Source organism: Zonotrichia albicollis, chromosome 29 (assembly GCF_047830755.1).
Source record: "Zonotrichia albicollis isolate bZonAlb1 chromosome 29, bZonAlb1.hap1, whole genome shotgun sequence".
Taxonomy (NCBI): domain Eukaryota; kingdom Metazoa; phylum Chordata; class Aves; order Passeriformes; family Passerellidae; genus Zonotrichia; species Zonotrichia albicollis.
Genome location: NC_133847.1, coordinates 2597461 through 2617355, shown reverse-complemented (window position 1 = coordinate 2617355; position 19895 = coordinate 2597461). Strand labels below are relative to the sequence as shown.

Here is a 19895-nt window from a genome sequence, read left to right as displayed (position 1 = left end):
TAAGGCAGTCCCTGCTCTGTGAGGCAGGAGGGGGGGTGGTTAAGGCAGTCCCTGCTCTGTGCCCCCTCCCTGTGCCCGTTTCTGCTGTTCTGGGGAGCGCTGGAGCTGCTGCTCGTGCTGCACGGTCAGTGCTGTGTGCAGGGATGAGGTGGCAGAGCAGCTGAGCTCCCTCCCAGCTCTGACACGTTGTGTTTACTTTCCACCAGATGCTTTCGTTCCTGTGCTGTTTCCCAGCGCCGGTTCAAAGCCAGGCTTGATCCTACTGTGCTTTCCTGACTTTTCACTTCCAATACCTCATTCTCTCCCTTTCTTTTGGAAAAGGGATGCTTTTGCTAATGGAAGTGGTGTTTTTCAGCAGTTATTGGGTGGTTTTTTATTCCATGAAATAACTTCACCTGCTTTGTGCCTACTGCTTCAAGAACTGCTCCACAGCATGCTCAGGAGAGGACTGCCTTGTACCATAGGCTATTAAATATACTGGATTTTTGCCAAGATAGCCCAAACTGATAAATTATATCTATTCTCCTAAATGTGTAACAAGGGACAGGATATTTCTTTGCTGCTGTTTGGCCCTTGCACAGTGTTTTTCATTCACAGTTAAAAGTTTGTTTTTCCCAACAAGGAAGCTCCTGTCAGATGCTGATGTGAGATGTTCCTTTAGAAAACTGAAATTATTAAGTAACAGCAACAGGTATTAATGAGTGTGCTTAGCTCATTCAGACAGCAGCCCTCTGTTTCAGGTGGCTTTGATTTACTGCAGGAGACTTAAGGAGAGAGAAGGGATTTCAAAAAGTCCTGTACTAAATATCTGTGCACTTCTCTTATAACATGAGAAGATTGTCCCCCCCCTTTCTCAGAGACTCTGCTGTGTGTGCCTTCATGTTTTTGGTAATTGATACCTTCAGGAAAAATCATATTGAAAAATTCACCTTTTCCTGTCTCTGGTGTTGGGTGATAAGTATCTCATTGCTGGTTTACACTTAAACTGTTTCAGAAGACTGAAAGGAGCTCTCAGTGCTGCTGGTTGGGAAAGAATTTGACTTCAGTGACTGATATAATGCTGAATGGGAGCAGCATTGTGTGTCATGCTGTGAAATGTCTGATTTACTGTCAGCCCAGGCTTCCCAACCTGCCAGTGGCTTCTTGCTGAGTGTTACCTGAGGACAGGGCACTTGTATTGTTAAAAAAGCTTTTCCCTCTAAATAAAGGGCTGTTGTGTTCCACTGCTGATTCCCAGCTTCTTCTGACACGTTTTCAGATGAAATGATGTGGGGAGTTTTGAGGAGTCTTTTCACATCCCAAAACTCTCTGGGCTCAGAAGAAGGCTGAAGGCCTCCTCGTGCTCTGGCTTCTGACAGCCTGGCCTCAGCCCCTGGTGCAGCGTTGGTGTTTGATGGTAAAGGACGTGGGATGGAACATAATCAGGGAATTTTGAGGAATGCTAAACAGCTTGTGGGTGCCTGACAGAGCAGCCCAACTGCTGGGCAGTGCAGCTCATTGATGACAGACAGCTCTTTCAGGCACTGCTGCTCCATCACTTGCTGTGTGTCACATACGTGTTGGTGTCTTTGAAGGCAGCTCATTATTCCACCCACTCCCAAGTGCATCTCCAGTTGCTATTGTTAATTCTGAGTGTGTGAATCACTGCAAAAGACAAAGTCGGAAGTAGAAACAATACACAAAGAGGGTTGGATGAGGACCTCACACCATTTGGTGAGAATCCAGTGTGGGGCTGGCCTGCAGGGCCCAGTGTGGGTGCCCTGCCTTACCTGCTGTGTCACAGCACAGAGGGCCTGGGGCCTGGCACCCGAGCCAGGATGTGGGCAATGTTCTCCTGTGATTACTGCAGGAGCAGCTGAGGCTTTGCATTAGTGCTGCCTTTCATTAGCTTCTTGCTTTCTCCTGTATTAAATATTACTTAATTGACTGTGGCATAAGTGGGGATAATAGCTTTGTTCCCAGTCCTGAGCGTTTATAGCTGCCTCTGCTGAGGGTTTGAAATGCTCCAGACAGATCTGTGCTGGCACATGTGAAAGTGAATATTGTGCCCAGGCAGGGCCAGGGGAGAGGAAGAACTGGTACCTAAGAAATGGAGTGACCATCCATTGTTCCTTTTGTGAGGCCAGGGGAAAACAGCCAGAGAAATCAAAGTCAGATATGGATACAGATTACATTTCTGCACTGTGATCAGCTGTGCAGAGTTGTTTATTTGGTGCTTTTTGTTGCAGATCTTTATCCTGCTGCTGAGTGCAGAAAATGGGTTTTTTTTGTGGTTTCTCTCCATCAAGGTCCATGAAAGTGATTGAAAACCTCTTCCTCCACAGTGTGGGTTAGTGATGGCATTTGTGTACAGACAGCACCTTTAGGTTTTTCACTTGGAAGTGTTCTTGGGAGAACATCCTGTTCCTGTGCCCTGTGAAGGGCAGCCTTACATGGCAGCACCAGAAAGCAGCAAGTCATGGGACTGGTTACAAGGCAGCACTTGTGTTCATTGGGTTATTAAAAACTGCTGATCATTCACACAGAAATTGAAATGCTTCATTATCTAAGGGGGGTCTGCTAAAATCCAGGTGTCAGGAAACATAAAAATATTTGAATAGAGTAAAAGCTGCAGAAAATAACATTGTTGGTGATAGCTCAGAAAGGTGATTGAGGTGGTTTATTTGTGGTTTTGTTTTTTTTTTTTTTTTTTTTTTAATAAGAAGCAAATGTTGAAAGTAACTGAAATAAGTGAGCCCTGTTGTATCCTGAGTGTAACTGGCTATTGGAAATGTTTGGTTTCCCCCTTCAGTCACTGCCCAGCAGACTGAGCAGTTTATAAACCTCTTAGCTGAGGGCTGGTTTTTGTATTAGCTTTTTCTTTTTTTTTGTTATTTCCATCATGACCTGGTGTTCAAACCTGACAAGTTCTGCTGAGAAATCCCCGTGTTGGAAGGTGTATAAATGGAGGGAGGTGTCAATGTGGGAATGTTGAAACTTTCTTCTGGTTGGCTCAATCTATGGCAGAGCTGTATAAAATATATTGCCCCAAGTGTTAATCAGCTTCAGCCTTGAGTGGATGTTTGTTTAGTGTGAGTGGTGTGATTGTACAGCAGGGAGGAGGTGAACAAACTTACTTTAATTGCACAAATATTTGTGCTGAATTGAAGAAGTCAGGAATGGCCGTGAACCAACTCTTTGATTGTCCTCCTTACCTTTCCATAACTGCACAGTGCTCACAGCTGTGCATGAATCAGTGTTGGAGCTTTGTAGTACTTTGTGTTACATTTCTATTTGGTATTAATACGTCACTAAGCATCTTTTTTTGGTTTCTGTCTGAACTACTTCAGTCATCTGAGTCTCAGCAACAATAGCTACTTCAGTTTCCCAGGAGGAAGTGCCTGCTTCCTCTGCATCCAGCAAAGCACGTGCTTTGATGAAGCCTGCCTTTATCAGAGCCTGAAAGTGCACAGAGATGTCTGCAACAACTGTAAAACTGTAAAAACACTTGCATAGCTTTTTACTCAGTGATGTAAAAATAAAACTTTGGGTACATCTTGTATTTGCAAGGATGAACACTTTTATCTGACACATCTCTCCAGGCTTAGGAGTTGTCTGCTCGGATATGGCTTAGACAGCACAGACCCCTGAGGATTGTTTAATTGCTGTGCAATTAAATTAACAAATACTGTGATCAGACTGGAGATGTGCTTATATGAAGTGACTGATCAGCCGGGAGATAATTAAGGGACATCTCTAGACCCTTGCTGCTGCTGCCTGCTTGCTGATTTACTGGTGTTGGGGCTTGCTGATTGCCAAGGTGCCAGCAGTGATCTTGGCCTTGCCCACTGGGAGGGGGCCAGGATGGCTCCTGTATCAGTGCCCTTCTGTGGGCATTGCAGTGTCAAATCCTGGGCTGTCTCTGGGTAAACCACCAAAGAGGAGCTGTCCATGGGAGCCTGCCAGAACACCCCAGTGCTTGGAGTCACTTTGGACAAGCAGTTGCAGCTCTACAGCTTTTTCTTTCCTGCAACCCAATCTTTGTGTTCCAGCCCTGTTCAGAAGATCCCGTGTTTTTCTGTGGTGCCTTAAGGGGCTCTAGTGGCTGGTCTGGGTTTGGATATCTGCCCTGAAATTGGTGCATAGATAGCATTTCTCTGATTTATTAGAATAAGGTTCAAAGGTTTTAACTGGCTTATGAGTCACTGTAGGATGGATGTGTGCATGGATCATTCCAGCTCTCAGTTGGTGTGTGTAACTTCAGCAAACATTAACAAAAGGAAAAACTGTAAACCTACTTTTGCATTCCTTCCTCTGTGCTGTTTGGCCAAGGAGTCTTGTGACCTCCCTGTGCTTGTAGCAGACAAGGGGGCAGTGGGTAATGCATCGTGTTTCTAATAAATAATCCAGAAGTCTGCTGCAAATGAACCAGCAGAACCTCGTGCCTCTGGTGTTGTCACTCAGAACATTGGGCTGGGACCTTAAGCCTTCCTCAGGATGAGCCAGTAAATCCCTGGAAAGCTCCATGGACAAGACCAAGGCAGGTTAAAACATGTACAGCAACGTTTATCAGCAGCTGGGTGCAAGATGAGCTTGGCTTTCTGAAAATGCCTTTCAGGTTCCTGAGCCCTTTGTTACAGCTGAGAGCCCTCAGCTGGACTGAGGCTGTGCAAACCCACCAGGATGAGCATTGTGCAGCTTCCCACTCACTGCTGAGCCTCTGCTCTGTTCTCAGCTGCTTGCCATGGCTTTGGTGAAGTTTCTTGTGAGGAGCATGTGTGGGAGCACATGCCTTGGAATTCTTTCTGTCCAGCCATGGAGTAGCCTAAACAAAAGACCCTGTTGTTTATCTCAAATAGCTTTTCTACAGTAGCTAAATAATACAGTATTTTAATGGACATTAATGTGTAATGTGTTGATCTCTAATGCTGTGTCCAAGTCAGTAGAAAGCAGCACATTTTGCCCGTTAATGCCCTTGTTTGTTATTTCAGTTGATTCCTTCCATGCTGTGCAGGTCCTGCAAACACTGGAGGTGTTCTCTGACTGCTTCAGTGCTGTTTGACAGCCAGTGCTGCATTTGGGGGTTTGAGAAAAGCCTGGCAAGTGATAAATATTTCCTCCCAGCCTTCTTTCTGAGGCAGCTGATGTGTGCTGTGAATGGGCTCTGCTGCCTGGAGCAGGACCAGCTCTGAAAGTTCCTTCACCTCCTCAGGTGTTCTGGGGTGTGGGTGCCTCTGGTGCTGAGCGTGGTGGTTGTGTTGGGAAGTTGCAGCAGTGGGCACCTCCCTCTCATGTGACACCATCATGTGCTTGTGCTCAGTGTGATCTCATGGAGTTCATCTCAAAGTCCTACCAAAAATTGATAAATCCTATGGTGCTTAAAACAGAAGAAATTTTACATTTTGTGGTTATTTATGTTCTAAGTATTCCAAACATTTCTGTTTTACATGGTGTGGTGTCAGACATATCAGAAAATATCTTGCTCCTTGGGGCATTCAGTGTTAATAATCTTTCTTTAAAACACTCTATTTAACCCTCGAAGTGCCAGAAGAATAACAACTAGTGTTCCCTGACATTTTATCTTTCATCTGGATGGAAGCACTTGGATGTTGCAGTGAGAGGTTTAAATCTCAGATCAAGTGAATTTGGTTTGCTGGGCTGCAACCCAAAGTGGTATGAATGGGAGTTTGCCTCCTCTTGAGTCTAGAAAGTGGATTTATAGCTGAGATGAAAATACAGCTTCTTAAAGACTACTGGAAATGAATAGTTTACATGATTAAATGTAATGTAAATGTTCTGCAGTGATCTCCATCCCAGTCCTTGGTGTGTTCCTGTCAGGGATTGACAGCAAGTACAGCATGGAGAATCACATTTCCTAGGAATGTAATTGTTGTACAGATGAAGGACTTTTTTAACTTCATGTACTGATTGCTTGAGAAAGAGAAGTCTTTTGTGAGCATCTCTGAAATCATCAGCAAATCCCAAGTTCTGTCTTGGCTTGGAATAAAGATTTAGTGTTTTTCAAAGTTAAGTCAAAAAACATGGCTGGGAAATGAAAAATCCTATAAAATGGCATTTTTGGCTTCTTACCATGACCCACTCTCCCCTTCCTCCTTCCATTTCAGAGAGACTGTGTATTTGATTCATGATGCCTTCTTACTTATTTTAGCCACTCACATGCATTTAAATGCACATATTTTCTAGGTGAGATCTTGGAATTCTTGAGGAATTTGGGCTTGTTTTAAAAAACAGCTCGTGTATTTTGTTAATGGCTATAAAACACTCCAGCATCTCTCTGGTGACTGAGATCTGCAGCTGTGGCTGTGCTGTTCCCACAGCTCCCTGCTCACATCTGCAGGCTGCACTTGGGTTTTAGCTGGGCTGCTCCAGGCGTGTTCCTGTAATGCTCCTTGGCAGAGAGAACAATGACCACAGTGGTTGCTATAGCATTTCATTAAGGAGCCTTTCCACCGAGCAGGGAAGGCTCCTTTCCCTCTTGGCAGCAATAAAAGAGCCTCAGCTCCTTGCCTGCTGCTCCCAGAGCCTTCAGCTGTGCCCCTGCTCCCACCCTTCCTCCTGAGAGGCTTCCTGAGCATTGCCTGGCACACTCAGGTCTGTGAGTGTTGGGGCTTAGAAATGCTCCTCAGTCCACTGGCCAGGATGTGTGAGCCATCAACACAAAATTGCAAATTGTACTGTCACAGGATTAGTAAGGAATTAACAGCTAAGAAATAAATTGGTATTGTAATGAGTACTGTAATGAACTCTGGGCACTGCTGAGGCCCTGCCTTGAATCCTGGGGTCAGGGTTGAGCCCCTCATGATAGGAAATACATTGAAGGGCTGGAGCATGTCCAGAGCAGGGACTGGAGCACAAATGTGATGAGGAGGAGCTGGGAGGCTGAGCCTGAAGAAAAGGAGGCTCAGGGGGGACCTTGTGGCTCTGCACAGCTCCTGACAGGAGGGGACAACCAGGGAGATCAGGCTCTGCTCACAGGGGACAGGCACAGGACAGGAGGAAACTGCTTCAAGCTGTACCAGGTGAGGTTTAGATTGGATATTAGAAGAAATTGCTTCATAGAAGGGGTGGTCAGACATTGGAAGGGGCTGCCCAGGGCAGTGGTGGAGTCACCATCCCTGGAAGTGTTCAAAAACCGGGTGGCTGTGGCATTTGGGGCATGTTTGAGTGATGAACATGGCAGTGCTGCACTAACAACTGCTGGACTTGTTGATCCTTCAGGGCTTTTCCAACCTCAGTGATTCTGTGATTCATGGGACCTCAAAAACATTTAAGGAAAAACAGAGCTACTTATATCCTGGGAAAGATTTGGTTTTAATTACCACACTAGGAAATTCCTATATTAGAAGCATTTATGCAAAGACATAATCAGTGCTGGGCAGGATACCCAGATTTTTTTTGCTGTGTCAGTATGTAAATGTTAAAGGTTTTTTTCTTCCAAGTATTTAGGCCTTGTTGAGTGACTAGATTTTTTTTTTCATTGCATCAAGGGGTTGTTGTTTTTGCTGTGTGGTGTGACCCCACTGAGCAGCAGTGGGAGCTGTGGGTATGGGTTGGTGCCCAGCACTGTGCCCAGGTCAGGGCTCCACGCCAGAGCCTCACTGAGGATCTGCTCCCACCTCCAGGTTCCCTCCCAGCTCTGTGGGTGTGATGTGGCAGCAGATCAGGCTGGGTGTGGTGCTTGCCTTTCAGATTTAGGATGGAGACTGCACAGATCAGATTTCCTCATATTGCTCATTCATGGCAGTGCCACTCCACAGGATTAACAAAAAGTTAATACCTGCTGATCCTGTAAAGCTTTCTATTTATAGTGCCTGTCATTGCTTGGAGTGTTTTGGGATTTGAAGTACAGCTGTTTCAGAAGGACTTCTTTCTGCTCTCTCTAATCCCCTTTTTCAGTTGCAGATCTGCTGCTGAGTTCTGTAATGTGCTTTTCCAGAAGCTGGACTCACTGGTGGGCAGGGATTCACCTGTGGGATGTTGGGGCTGACTCTGGAGCCTTGTTCAGCTGTGCCAGGCTGGGCACTACTGAACTTCTCTGTGCTCTGTTTTTTCCACCTCTCCTGCTCAACTCTGAAGAGGTTGCCAGAAGATTAAGCTCATGTTTGAATAGTGTGGGGAAAAATGCAGTGGGAAATAAGTGAGGCTTTTGGTTATGGAGGTAAAGACTGAGAACCTGTGTGTCAGTGTCCCTGCCTTGAGAGCCATCACTGGCAACAAGATACACACATGAAGGATTCTGTGACACTGTTCCAGTGTGCTCTTCTGGGAGCATAAAATATTCAAGGCCAAGTACAATATATTTGTGGATCAGTTGCATCTTGTGTAAGTCACTCTTGCAGCATTTTTAATGAAGTATTTATTTTCTACCCTCAGAAGGGTTTTTTTAGTTTATACTCAAGAGTTTAAACTTCCCATGTGAGTTGTCAGGACCTGAATCACTCTCAGGTGAAGGGTTTACAATCCCAAATCTGCTTCTGGGTAAAGTCACCTGGTCACTGTGTTGTTAAGTGTTTGGGGGTGATGCCATCTCCAGTTTTGGCAGATGAGATCCACTGTCCTGTACCCAGGAGAACAGAAGGGATCTGTGTACAGGAAAGGGTTGTTTGGTGTTTCCAGTGCCCTCCCTTAACATGAGAATTCCCACTGTAAGGATGGTATTTCTATCCAAACACAGGCATTTAGGAACAGCTTAAATTCCCTTAAATGCATTCATCTGTGTGCTGAGCCCCCCCAGCAGTGCCAGGCTGGCTCAGAGCAGAGGGGCTCCAGCCCTGGCAGCATCTCCGTGGCTCCTCTGGCCTGGCTGCAGCAGCCCCACGTCCTCCTGCTGCTGCTGCCCAGGGCTGGGGCAGCTCTGCAGGTGGGTGTCCGGTTTTCGGCTGTTTGGATGGCCTGGAAAGGCCCGGGGTGGCCTTGGGGCAGCCCGCGTATCAAAGGACGAGAAGAGGCTTCAGTTCTTCTTTCGGTTTTTATGTTTATTAATTGTTTATCTAAAAGATTTTCTTTTGGCCCGACAGAGCTCTGCTCAGCAGCCAGCCATGAGCACACTGTGCTGCCCTCCGGGGCGGTCACCTATCTTTATACCCAAAGTTACGTGTACAATATTTATCATTTTTCCCCAATACCTTTCACCCTTATTGCCCGGTGCACTTTCAGTAATAACCAATCCAAAAGTGCCACCATCACCACAGAAGATGGAGGAGAAAAGAAGAAGAAGGAGGACAGGACACGCCCCAATTCCTCCATCTTACTTCTCTAAACCCCCCTGTACAGAAATCCTAAACCCTGTGTCTCACTCTCTAATTAACTTATCCCTTCACCATTCACCCCGGTGAAACCCTCCTATCCTCATACAGGTGTCGTCTCCTGTGTAGGATCAAAGTCCAGCCACCAGACACTTCTGGAACATTCCAGGACTCCCGAGCCCCCCAAGGGTGCTCTCGGTGGCACCTCAGTGCTGAGGTGCTGAGATCCCACAGGTGGGGTCTCACCTGAGCCCAGGGGCAGAGGGGCAGAATCCCCCCCTGCCCTGCTGCCCACGCCGGGGCTCAGCCCAGCACAGGGGGGGTTTCTGGGGCAGCCTGAGCCCCTCACCCACCAACAGCCCAAGTCCTTCCCCCAGGGCTGATTTCCATCCATAGCACCAAACCTTTGTGACTTGCATTGTGTCACTCCAGGACTGTGACCTGTTCACAGGGGTTTTATGTTGAGGGAAGAGATGAGGATCTGACTCCATGTTTCAGAAGGCTGATTTATTATTTTATGATATATATTACATTAAAACTGTACTAAAATAATAGAAGAAAAAGTTTCATCCGAAGGTTAGCTAAGAATAGAATAAGAAAGGATGATAACAAAAGTTTGTGTCTTGACTCTGTCTGAACCAGCTGACTGTGATTGGCCATTAATTACAAACAACCACATGAGACCAATCACAGATGCACCTTTGCATTCCACAGCAGCAGATAATCAATGTTTACATTTTGTCCCTGAGGCCTCTCAGCTTCTCAGGAGGAAACATCCTAAGGAAAGGATTTTTCGTTAAAAGATGTCTGCGACACAGGACATTTATAAAATACTAAAAAATGGTTGTATTAATACACAAAAATTAGTGTAAAGGGGAAAAATACTGATTAAAGTCAGGCCACTAAACACTTCTGTGCTGAAAATATCATTTTGGAGGAAGGTGGTGGTATTCAGGCAGGGATTGGGTAATCCGGTTCTGACCTGGTTCCTCTGGCAGCTAGGAATGTGAAATACCCTGGTGCATGCATGGCTTTGGAAAGAGAGATTATTTCTTTGCATTTAAATTTTCATTATTCCTGTAGCAGATGCTTTCAGTACTAAAATAATAATTAATTGTGAACTGGAAGAATCTTTGGCTGAGCAAATTCTGTGTATAAAGTAAAATCTGTACAGATAATTTTAAATCACATGTTTGCCACATCCTTCCCACAAGCACAGATGTGATTGCTTGGAAAGATGTGAAGCACCAATATTTAAATGCAAACATTGTGACATTTGGCTCTTTGAATTGCTGAGGGATTCATAGAAATAACTGTTATTTATCAAAATGTGTAAATGGCAAAAGGGCTCATGGAAGTTGGGAACCAGAGAGGGGTTCATGAGTTTCCATGGGGTTTTCCATGGCTGGGGGGATTCAGGAAGCACCAGTGTCCCTTCCAAGGCTTGTGATGTCCCTGTGTTGTGGGTGCACACCCCCAGTGCCATCATTGGCAGCAGGTCCAAAATTGGGGTGTTTTCCTCAGTCCCCTTTGGTCTGTGGGCTGTTAGCAGTGTGTGACAGTTTGTCCTTGTCACCAATGAGGGGGTGTTCTCTGATGTCCCTCTGCAGGCAGTGATTTCTGGCAGTGGTCAGCTCTGGGTTTGTGCAGACCTCTGCCTACTCAGTCTCCATTTATTGGAATATGAATCCCAATATAACCAGTTAGATTGTGCCTGGGTCAGTGTGGTGCTCGCTGCTGGGCCAAAGGCAGCACTGTGGTGCTTTACCCCAGAGATACCTTGGCTGCTGGAGATTGCAGCAGGGCAAGTCCAGGCTGTCAGGACTCCGTTTACCTCAGGAGAGAGAGCTTCTGGCGATGGTGGAGAGAAAGGGAGTGGATTCTGCTAGAAGGTTGCCAGATGTTTATTCCATGGGTACAGAGATGTCTGCACCGGGCCACTGCTGCTAACAGAATAGAGGCCGCATGGTCTCATTAACATTTTAAGCTCAGGACAGGGGAAGGGGAGGGGACAGGTGAGCTACCAACCAGGTGAAGGGGCAGGGTCTCAAGGGACTGGGGACACCTATCCAATGTCCCCCAGGCCTGGGGGAGCAATCACACGACGCCTTGCTGGTATGTTAGCCTGATTGACAGGGCACACTCAGCGAGGGGCGAGGGGGAAGGGAGAAGGTAAAACAGGATATTGCAACACACCACAACATTTGTCCTTGTCACCAATGAGGGGGTGTTCTCTGACGTCCCTCTGCAGGCAGTGATTTCTGGCAGTGGTCAGCTCTGGGTTTGTGCAGACATCTGCCTACTCAGTCTCCATTTATTGGAATATGAATCCCAATATAACCAGTTAGATGGTGCCTGGGTCAGTGTGGTGCTCGCTGCTGGGCCAAAGGCAGCACTGTGGTGCTTTACCCCAGAGATACCTTGGCTGCTGGAGAGTGCAGCGGGGCACAGACGCAAGTCCAGGCTTGTCAGGACTCCGTTTACCTCAGGAGAGAGAGCTTCTGGCGATGGTGGAGAGAAAAGGAGAGGATTCTGTTGGAGGGTTATATCCAGATGTTTATTCCATGGTTACAGAGGTCTGAGCCGGGGCAACTGCTCCAACAGAATGAGGCCGCATGGTCTCATTCACCTTTTAAGCTCAGGACAGGGGAAGGGGAGGGGACAGGTGAGCCACCAACCAGGTGAAGGGGCAGGGTCTCAAGGGACTGGGGACACCTATCCAATGTCCCCCAGGCCTGAGGGACCAACCACACGACGCCTTGCTGGTATGCTAGCCTGATTGACAGGGCACACTCAGCGAGGGGCGAGGGGGAAGGGAGAAGGCATAGGCACACCTGGGAAGGGACCCGGAAGTTTAAAACAGGACATTGCAACACACTGCAACATCCATTGAACAACTTCATGATTGCAGATTTTTGAATCTGGAGCTTTGGAGTGAGTGGTGGAATTGTGAGGGAGAGGCAGAAGGGACAACCACCAAAGAGACATCTCGTACTTTTGGTTTTGTAACAGAATTGTGGTGGGTTTTTAATAAGTAATTTTGTCAGAATTAAGTGCTTACTAAATTGTGTGTGTGTGAGATTGATGCTTGCAAATGGAGTTCTGCTGCTTCTCCCCACTAACATGCTGGAAACTTGAGAAACTGGTGGAGGAGCTCAAATTTTTGTTTGCTTTCCTCAGGCAAAATACATCTCTCAGTGCATCGACGAGATCAAGCAGGAGCTGAAGCAGGACAACATCGCAGTGAAGGCAAACGCAGTCTGCAAACTGACCTATGTGAGTGCCTGTGGGCTCCCCTGGAGCTGCAGCTGCATTTTCTTCTTTCCTGCTGGTTTGGAGGCAGCCCTGGCTCTGGGTGCCTGCTCTGCCTCCCCTGCTCTAAGTGCAGCCTGTGGGGATGTCGCTGTCCCAGCTCTGATGTCAGAGGCTGCAGTTCCTGCTCTGTTTGCTACAACTGGATTTAATTGTCATGGGGCAGGAAATGAATCTCATTTAAAGCAAACAAGTTAAAAGAAATTGTTTTCAGCTGGATTGGTTCTTACGACATAGTGACATGAGCACTTGAAACTGGGTTTGTTTCTCTTTGCTCAGTCCTCTATTGACAAGGAGACAGAAATTTTGGTAAAGATTTTTTTGTGGTTCTGTTATGGTTTTTATTAAAAGAAAATCAGGAAGAAAACCCATCACACCAGTGCTTATATAACTGCAGATCATAGAATCACAGAATGATTTGGATTTGAGGAGACCTTAAAGCTCATCCTCCTGCCATGGCAGGGACACCTTCCACTGTCCCAGGGTGCTCCAACCCCCATCCAGCTTCACCTTGGGCACTGCCAGGGATCCAGGGGCAGCCCCAGCTGCTCTGGGCAGCCTGGAACTGATGCCAACTGTTGGAAACTTGTGATGTCTTTCACTTTCTGTGGGTGGTGCATTGCTCATAAACCTGTGATGCCTGCAGTGTCATTTTCAGACTCCTGTTGCATGTTCAATTTTGGGACTTGTCTTGACCTATTTCCTTGAGTCTCTTTATTTCACAAGTTTATCTTGGCTTCTCTGCTCACAGTTACAGATGCTGGGCTATGACATCAGTTGGGCTGCTTTCAACATTATTGAAGTTATGAGTGCTTCCAAGTTTACATTCAAGGTGAGTTCTCTGGAAATGCAGCTGTCCTGGCCAAGCTGGCAGATACCCTTTGTGAAAAGCCAGGGTAATTTTATGTGAAAGCCACCTGAGATTCTTAGTACCAGGCATTTTTTGTTCTCTAATAGCTTTATAATTTTTCTTGAGAGATTTGTTTTATGTTCAGTTGCAGACCTTTCTCACCAAACATGGTGGAATGTTGCTTCCTAAGAAATTATTCCCTAATGGGGCTTTGTACCTGAAACTCAGGAGTCAACACAGACAAAATAATTGTGATAGCCAATTCTACCTTATTTCTGCAGCTTTGTGGTCTGTGAACTGTGTTGTAACAAAATAGGGAAGGTGAAGGTGGTTTTATTATCCCTAAGACAGATAAATGATCAGTAGAAAATTACTTGTCTGAATTTTCTCTTTTTTGATGTAAACCCCCTTTTCTAGGGGGGGGGTTTCATCACCTACTCATTCACCTTTTGAATATTGCTTATAAAACCTACTCATTCACCTTTTGAATATTGCTTATAAAACCACCAGTTGTTTTCCACCTAAACATTGTCTAAATTGACTTGGAAACCAAACCTTGTGTTCCTCCTTGCCTTTCCCAGCGCATTGGTTACCTGGCTGCCTCCCAGTGCTTTCATGAAGGGACTGATGTCATCATGCTGACAACTAATCAGATCAGAAAGGTAAATGTTCAGTTCTTCATTTCTTCTTGCACTCTCCCATCTGTACTGAGTATTTCTCCATGAGGAATACAGAGGTGTTGCAGTAGAATTCTTGATTTGCAGTCTCCTGTCGTTCCACAAGCAGAGGGATTCATGAAACACTCAGGAGCTGTGCACATCCCTCCCTGTGCTGTCTCAAACCAGCTCTGTGTTTGTTCAGCACAGAGAATGGAGTCAGAAATAACTTTGCTGGTCTCTAGGCAGTGCTTGTCAGAGTGTAACAGGAGGGAAAATGTCCCCATTGCTGAAGTAAAATGAGCAGTGGCTCCACAGCACTTCTACTTGTGAGGGATCTTTTTGTCTGTAATTCCACGTCAGACTTTGACTTCTCTGGCAGAATTGAGTGTAAAAATGGTGAGGAAAGTTTGGAAAGTTTTGTTGTGTATTTATGTACCCACGTATGTTTTCACTTTCATAGAGTTTGATCACTTGGAGTTACTGGTTTGCAGCACAGTTTTCCCATTCTTGAAGTTACAGATATTTTTTTAAGCTCTTGACTTTCATTTTTTGAGTATCACTGCTTTAAAACTTGACTGATCCAGTGCAAGATCTGCCTACATGTTTACCATCTGAGGAACCAAAATGTGTTTTCTTTGCTTAAAAAAGAGCAGTGGGATGTTAGCCAGTATCTTCCTAAAGAACTGGTGCTTTTCCCTTTATCTTCTGAACTATTCTGTGCTGAATGGGAATATCTATTGTCTTCATTATGGACTCTTTATTTTATTGAGTTTCAGTCACTTACTGGCCACTTCCACTTTGTGCCAAGTTTTTACATAAAAGATAAAAATCTCTTCATGCCTTTTCATGTTTCATTGATCCGACAACTTGAGATTTGAAGGATTTATCAGTTCTAAAACTACACTAGAGCCAGGATAAATTGCAGTTTTTTGCTCCTTAAGAAGTAGATTGCATTATTCTTAAAGTAGACTCTAATTTCCCACCACCTGCAGCAGGTTTTTAAATGAGATGTAAATGGCACAGAACCCCAAAGGCCTGACTATGTTTAGCTCTCCTGCAGCTTCAGTATCCATGTGAATCTGGGCTCTTAATTCAGCAGTCCATGTGGGAATGCTCTGTGCAGCTCCTTCATGTTTGTGTTTCCTGATGCACAATTTATAGTCTATACTTGATCTTACTCATAAATTAATTTTACTATGGGGGACTTAAGCTTAGGAAGACCTGAAAGATTATGGAGAGCTGGGTAGGATGACTACAAATAGATCCAAAGGAACCTGACCAATAAATGTGTTCCACACACATAACTCATGTCCTGTCTTTGTGGACTGGAAATTGTGGTGCTGCCAGCAGTTTGGGAGAAGAATAATCTCATTTCTCTGCTGGATTAAAGTGGAACTCCACTCACCAAGAGTGCTTGTTCCCAGTCAAGTTCACATTTGGAATTGGACTTAGCAGGGTTAGTGTTTAATACCAGTTTTTTAGCACTTCAAATACGTCTGTAATAAGTAATATAATATGTTTGTAATAAGTAATGAGTGTTTCAAAACTATTTCCATTCCCAAAACACCACCAAGGTATGATCACTCTGATTACTTTTATGTTGCAGTCATCCATCTCCTGTTTAATTATGGTTCTTTGTGACCATTATTAAACCCCAGGCTGGCTGTAGTTTAGCAGCTGTTAGTAGTTGATAGATAAATATTCCCATGAAGAAGAAGCTCAGCTTCATTTATGTTGATTAAATAAAATTATTCTGAGGAAGTTGTTGCTTAACATTCTGTATGATCTTAAATTTTTGAGCGCGTTTCTCTTTTTTCAGGATCTGAGTAGCCCTAACCAGTATGATACTGGAGTTGCACTGACTGGCTTGTCCTGTTTTGTTACTCCAGATCTTGCCAGGGACTTGGCAAATGACATCATGACATTGGTGAGTTCATAAGGTTGAAATAACTTTACTTTAAAATTTTATCATGTTAAGTTATTCAAATCTGGTAAATATCTTAAATTTAGAACTGAACTGATAAATTTAGAACGTGAAACCTGCTGCTTCATTCTTGTGGGGGTTCTGGGGAGCTTTTACAAACCTTAGTTAGATCTAGAGGATCACTTTGAAATACATTCATTAGTTTTGGTGATAAACAGCAATATTTTGCTCTTGCCTCAAAGCTGAGTTTTTCAAGAGCAGGAAGAGCTTGGTGAGAGCAGTGTGAGCCCAGGAGCTCCCAGATGTGCTCAGAGCCTGACTGCAGTTGTTTCCTTCCCAGATGTCTCACACAAAGCCTTACATCAGGAAGAAGGCAGTGTTAATCATGTACAAAGTTTTTTTGAAGTACCCTGAGTCCCTCCGTCCTGCATTTCCTCGCCTTAAAGAGAAACTTGAAGATCCAGATCCTGGTGAGTGGATTTTGGTGAATTCCTTCTGCTCTCACACGTGGACATCCATGTGCTTGTAGAGCTGGTGGAGAAAACAGTGCATGAAAAATGCTGTAACCATCTTCTGGGCACTGACTCCCCTGGCTGAGGGTAGGTGAGCATAGGAGAATTTTGATGGGTGTTGCCATATTAAAAATAAGTTCTTTAAAATGTCCATTTCTTCAAACCCACAGCTGCTGAAAGTATATCAGTGGGTTAAACCTTAATGGACAAAGCAGCTTAAAATTTGCTGATTTGTGCTTACTGAACTTGGCTGTTGAAAATATTTCAGTTTATTTCGGGGTCTGGGATTCTGATTTGGTTACTACTTGTGCCTTTTTAGCAAGCTGCAACTGTTGACTTGCAGTGAACACCCTTAAAATTATTTAGCATTCCTAAGTGTATTTTTAATTTATTTGGGTCTAGACTTCTCTTTGGGCCCCTCAGTATTGTTGTCAGTGCAGCACAGGAAGCCTGCAATTGCTCAGTATCATATCCACATTTTTCCTCAGTCTTTAGGAGATGCTGGTGTTCCCTCACTGCACCAAACACTTGTTTTAGGAATTCTGTGTGTGGTGTGTATTTGATCTCCACTTGATTTGTATCAGCAATTACAGGGAGAAATTCAATTAATTGCATTTCCCAACTGTTTTATTGTGGGCATGGAATATTTATCTTCCAGGGACAGTGTTATTAAAGAAAGCAAAATCCCTCACCTGCAGAGAGAGGAAGAAATTGCCTGTTAAACTTGGTGAAGGATTGCTCTGTGCTGGGACCCCCAGCCTGTCTAGACTAAAACATTCCAAACTGACAACATCCCCTGTCAGGGGCTGAGCAATGAGTAGGGAGTGATTATGTCCAGTCAGATTGCTTAAGGAATTATTTCTGTTTTGTATTGAAACATTTTTAAATAATACATATGTTATTGGGCTTGCAAGGGTCTTTCAGGGTGAGAGAGATGGACGAGAATCTTGACTCTATGATCAGAAAGCTGGATTTATTAATTTATGATATATGTTACATTATGACTATACTAAAAGGAATAGAGAGAGAAGTTCAGAAGCTGCTAAGCTAAGAATTGAATAGGAATCAATAAACAAGGGAGTTCTCTCTGATACTGTCTCAGAGAAAGCTTGTCTTTGATTGGTTCTTAATTGTGCACAAGCAACATGGACTAATCACAGGTGCACCTGTTACATTCCACAGCAGCAGACAGCTGTTGTTTGCATTCTCTTTCTGGGGCCTCAGCTTCCCAGAAGAAGGAAAAATCCTAAAGGAAGGATTTTCCACAAAAGATGTCTGTGACATACATATCAGAGAAGTCAGGAGTGATTGGAAACTTTCTGGTGGCTGATTATTGATTGTGTCTGTGTCCCACAGCCCAGGGCAGGGATGTGGCAGTGTGCTGGTTTTTCTCATGCTGGACCAAAGCAGATACCTGGCTTGCTGCTCTATTAGAAAACAGCCAGAATTCAATAAAACCCTTTCTCAGTTTTTACATCCCTGTATTTACTGCCTCAGGCTTGGGAATGAGGCCAAACATTGCACACACAGGTCTGAAGCTTGAGCTGCTTTTGCTGTGGGAGTTGTGCACCAGAACCTTCAAGGCACTGATGAGATTTGTGCTTCTCCTCCTGTTTGCCAGGTGTGCAGTCTGCTGCAGTCAATGTCATTTGTGAGCTGGCTCGACGCAATCCCAAAAATTACCTTTCCCTTGCTCCCCTCTTCTTCAAGCTGATGACGTCGTCAACCAATAATTGGGTTCTCATTAAAATTATAAAACTGGCAAGTATTCTGCTTCTTGTTTACAGGATTAGAGTTCTCAGTAAATTACCTTGGGTGTGAAAATGGATTTCTTGCTGGGAGGCATAGTTACCATTCAATCTGAATAAAAAGAAACCAGGAATATCTTCTAATGTTTGAATGTAACCAAAGAGAAAAATATGTTAATATAGCTTGGTTTAAATACAGTGAGCTGCAATTTACATAATGTTTTGAAGCTGTTGAAAAGCAGCTATTAACTGACTTTTCTTCTTTTCTTCTTATTGAATAGTTTGGTGCTCTTACTCCATTAGAACCAAGACTGGGAAAGAAACTGATTGAGCCCCTGACCAACCTCATCCACAGGTTTGTGTGACAGATCCTGCTGGGGAAGGCCTGGTGGGTGGGTCAGTAGCTGGGATGATAATACATTTTATCATTTTTTATTGGCTTTTGGTATATTGGCTTCAAGTATCAAAAGATATTCTTAGGTAAGGGTTGTTTCTGGAAAACCTGAGTGGGGTAAAATACCTTAAAGGAAAATCTCTGGGTGTCTGCCTGTCAGCAGGAATTCCTTCAATGGATGGATGAAAATTGGAGCAATTTGCTTTCCTTTCACTGCATTTCAAGCCAGAGCTGACTGTGAAGGATGTATAAAAAGGCTCAGCTGTGTATTTGCCTCTCCTATTTACCTCACACATTTGATTCCTGACTTTTGGGAGTGCCTTACCCACCAAAGCAGCATGACAAGGAATATATTAAAGCCCTTTCTCATGCATTTGGCAGCTCAGATGGGTTTTGAAAGAGGCTCTTACAATTTATATATTCTAAATGTAGATTAAATAAAGTTGAAGTTATTTCCTTGTCCCTTGTCTGTTGCTGGTTTGTGGTGGTGTAGTGGTTCTAATTCTGAACTGAAATCGGGAAATAGATGCCTTGGGGGGAACACATGGATTCTCCTTGTTATGAAGAGGAAGTGTGATCTTATGCAGGAGTTGTTGAGTGACAGAGCAAGGTTTTAAGCAGCAATCTGTGTGGCATTGAGAGGAGCTCTAGCCAGAGGATTTCTGTCCATCCTCATGTTCCTTTAAGGCAGGCTCAGAACAGACCAGCATCCAGGTACCTCCAGGGAGCTGTCAGCAGTAACAAATAGCTGCAACCCATCAGAAAAAACAGGAAGATGGACAATCCCAGCTCCCACATCAGTAATTCTGAGTTGTGGGGACTGAATCCTCTTTGGCTTGGTCTCCATTTGTCTGGTTTTCGGCTGTTTGGAGGGCCTGGAAAGGCCCGGGGTGGCCTTGGGGCAGCCGCGTATCAAAGGACGAGAAGAGGCTTCAGTTCTTCTTTCGGTTTTTATGTTTATTAATTGTTTATCTAAAAAATGTTCTTTCAGCCCGACAGAGCTCTGCTCAGCAGCCAGCCATGAGCACACTGTGCTGCCCTCCGGGCGGTCACCTATCTTTATACCCATTGTTACGTGTACAATATTTATCATTTTTCCCCAATACCATTTATTCTTATTGCTGGGTGCACTTTCAGTAATAACCAATCCAAAAGTGCCACCATCACCACAGAAGATGGAGGAGAAGAAGAAGAAGAAGAAGGACAGGACACACCCCAGTTCCTCCATCTTACTTCTCTAAACCCCCCTGT

General features: G+C 44.6%; 1 protein-coding gene across 2 annotated transcripts in view; it reads left to right on the top strand.

Annotated features, from left to right (window-relative positions):
* Positions 1–19895, top strand: part of AP3D1 (adaptor related protein complex 3 subunit delta 1) — a 49102-nt gene that overhangs the window by 3223 nt on the left and 25984 nt on the right. For both annotated transcript variants that reach the window (XM_074529025.1, XM_074529024.1), the window contains exons 2-8: positions 12426–12521; positions 13309–13389; positions 13989–14069; positions 15886–15993; positions 16331–16460; positions 18124–18263; positions 18532–18605. In XM_074529025.1, coding sequence (XP_074385126.1) covers positions 12426–12521; positions 13309–13389; positions 13989–14069; positions 15886–15993; positions 16331–16460; positions 18124–18263; positions 18532–18605 — 710 coding nt within the window. The remainder of the gene's footprint in view (positions 1–12425; positions 12522–13308; positions 13390–13988; positions 14070–15885; positions 15994–16330; positions 16461–18123; positions 18264–18531; positions 18606–19895) is intronic.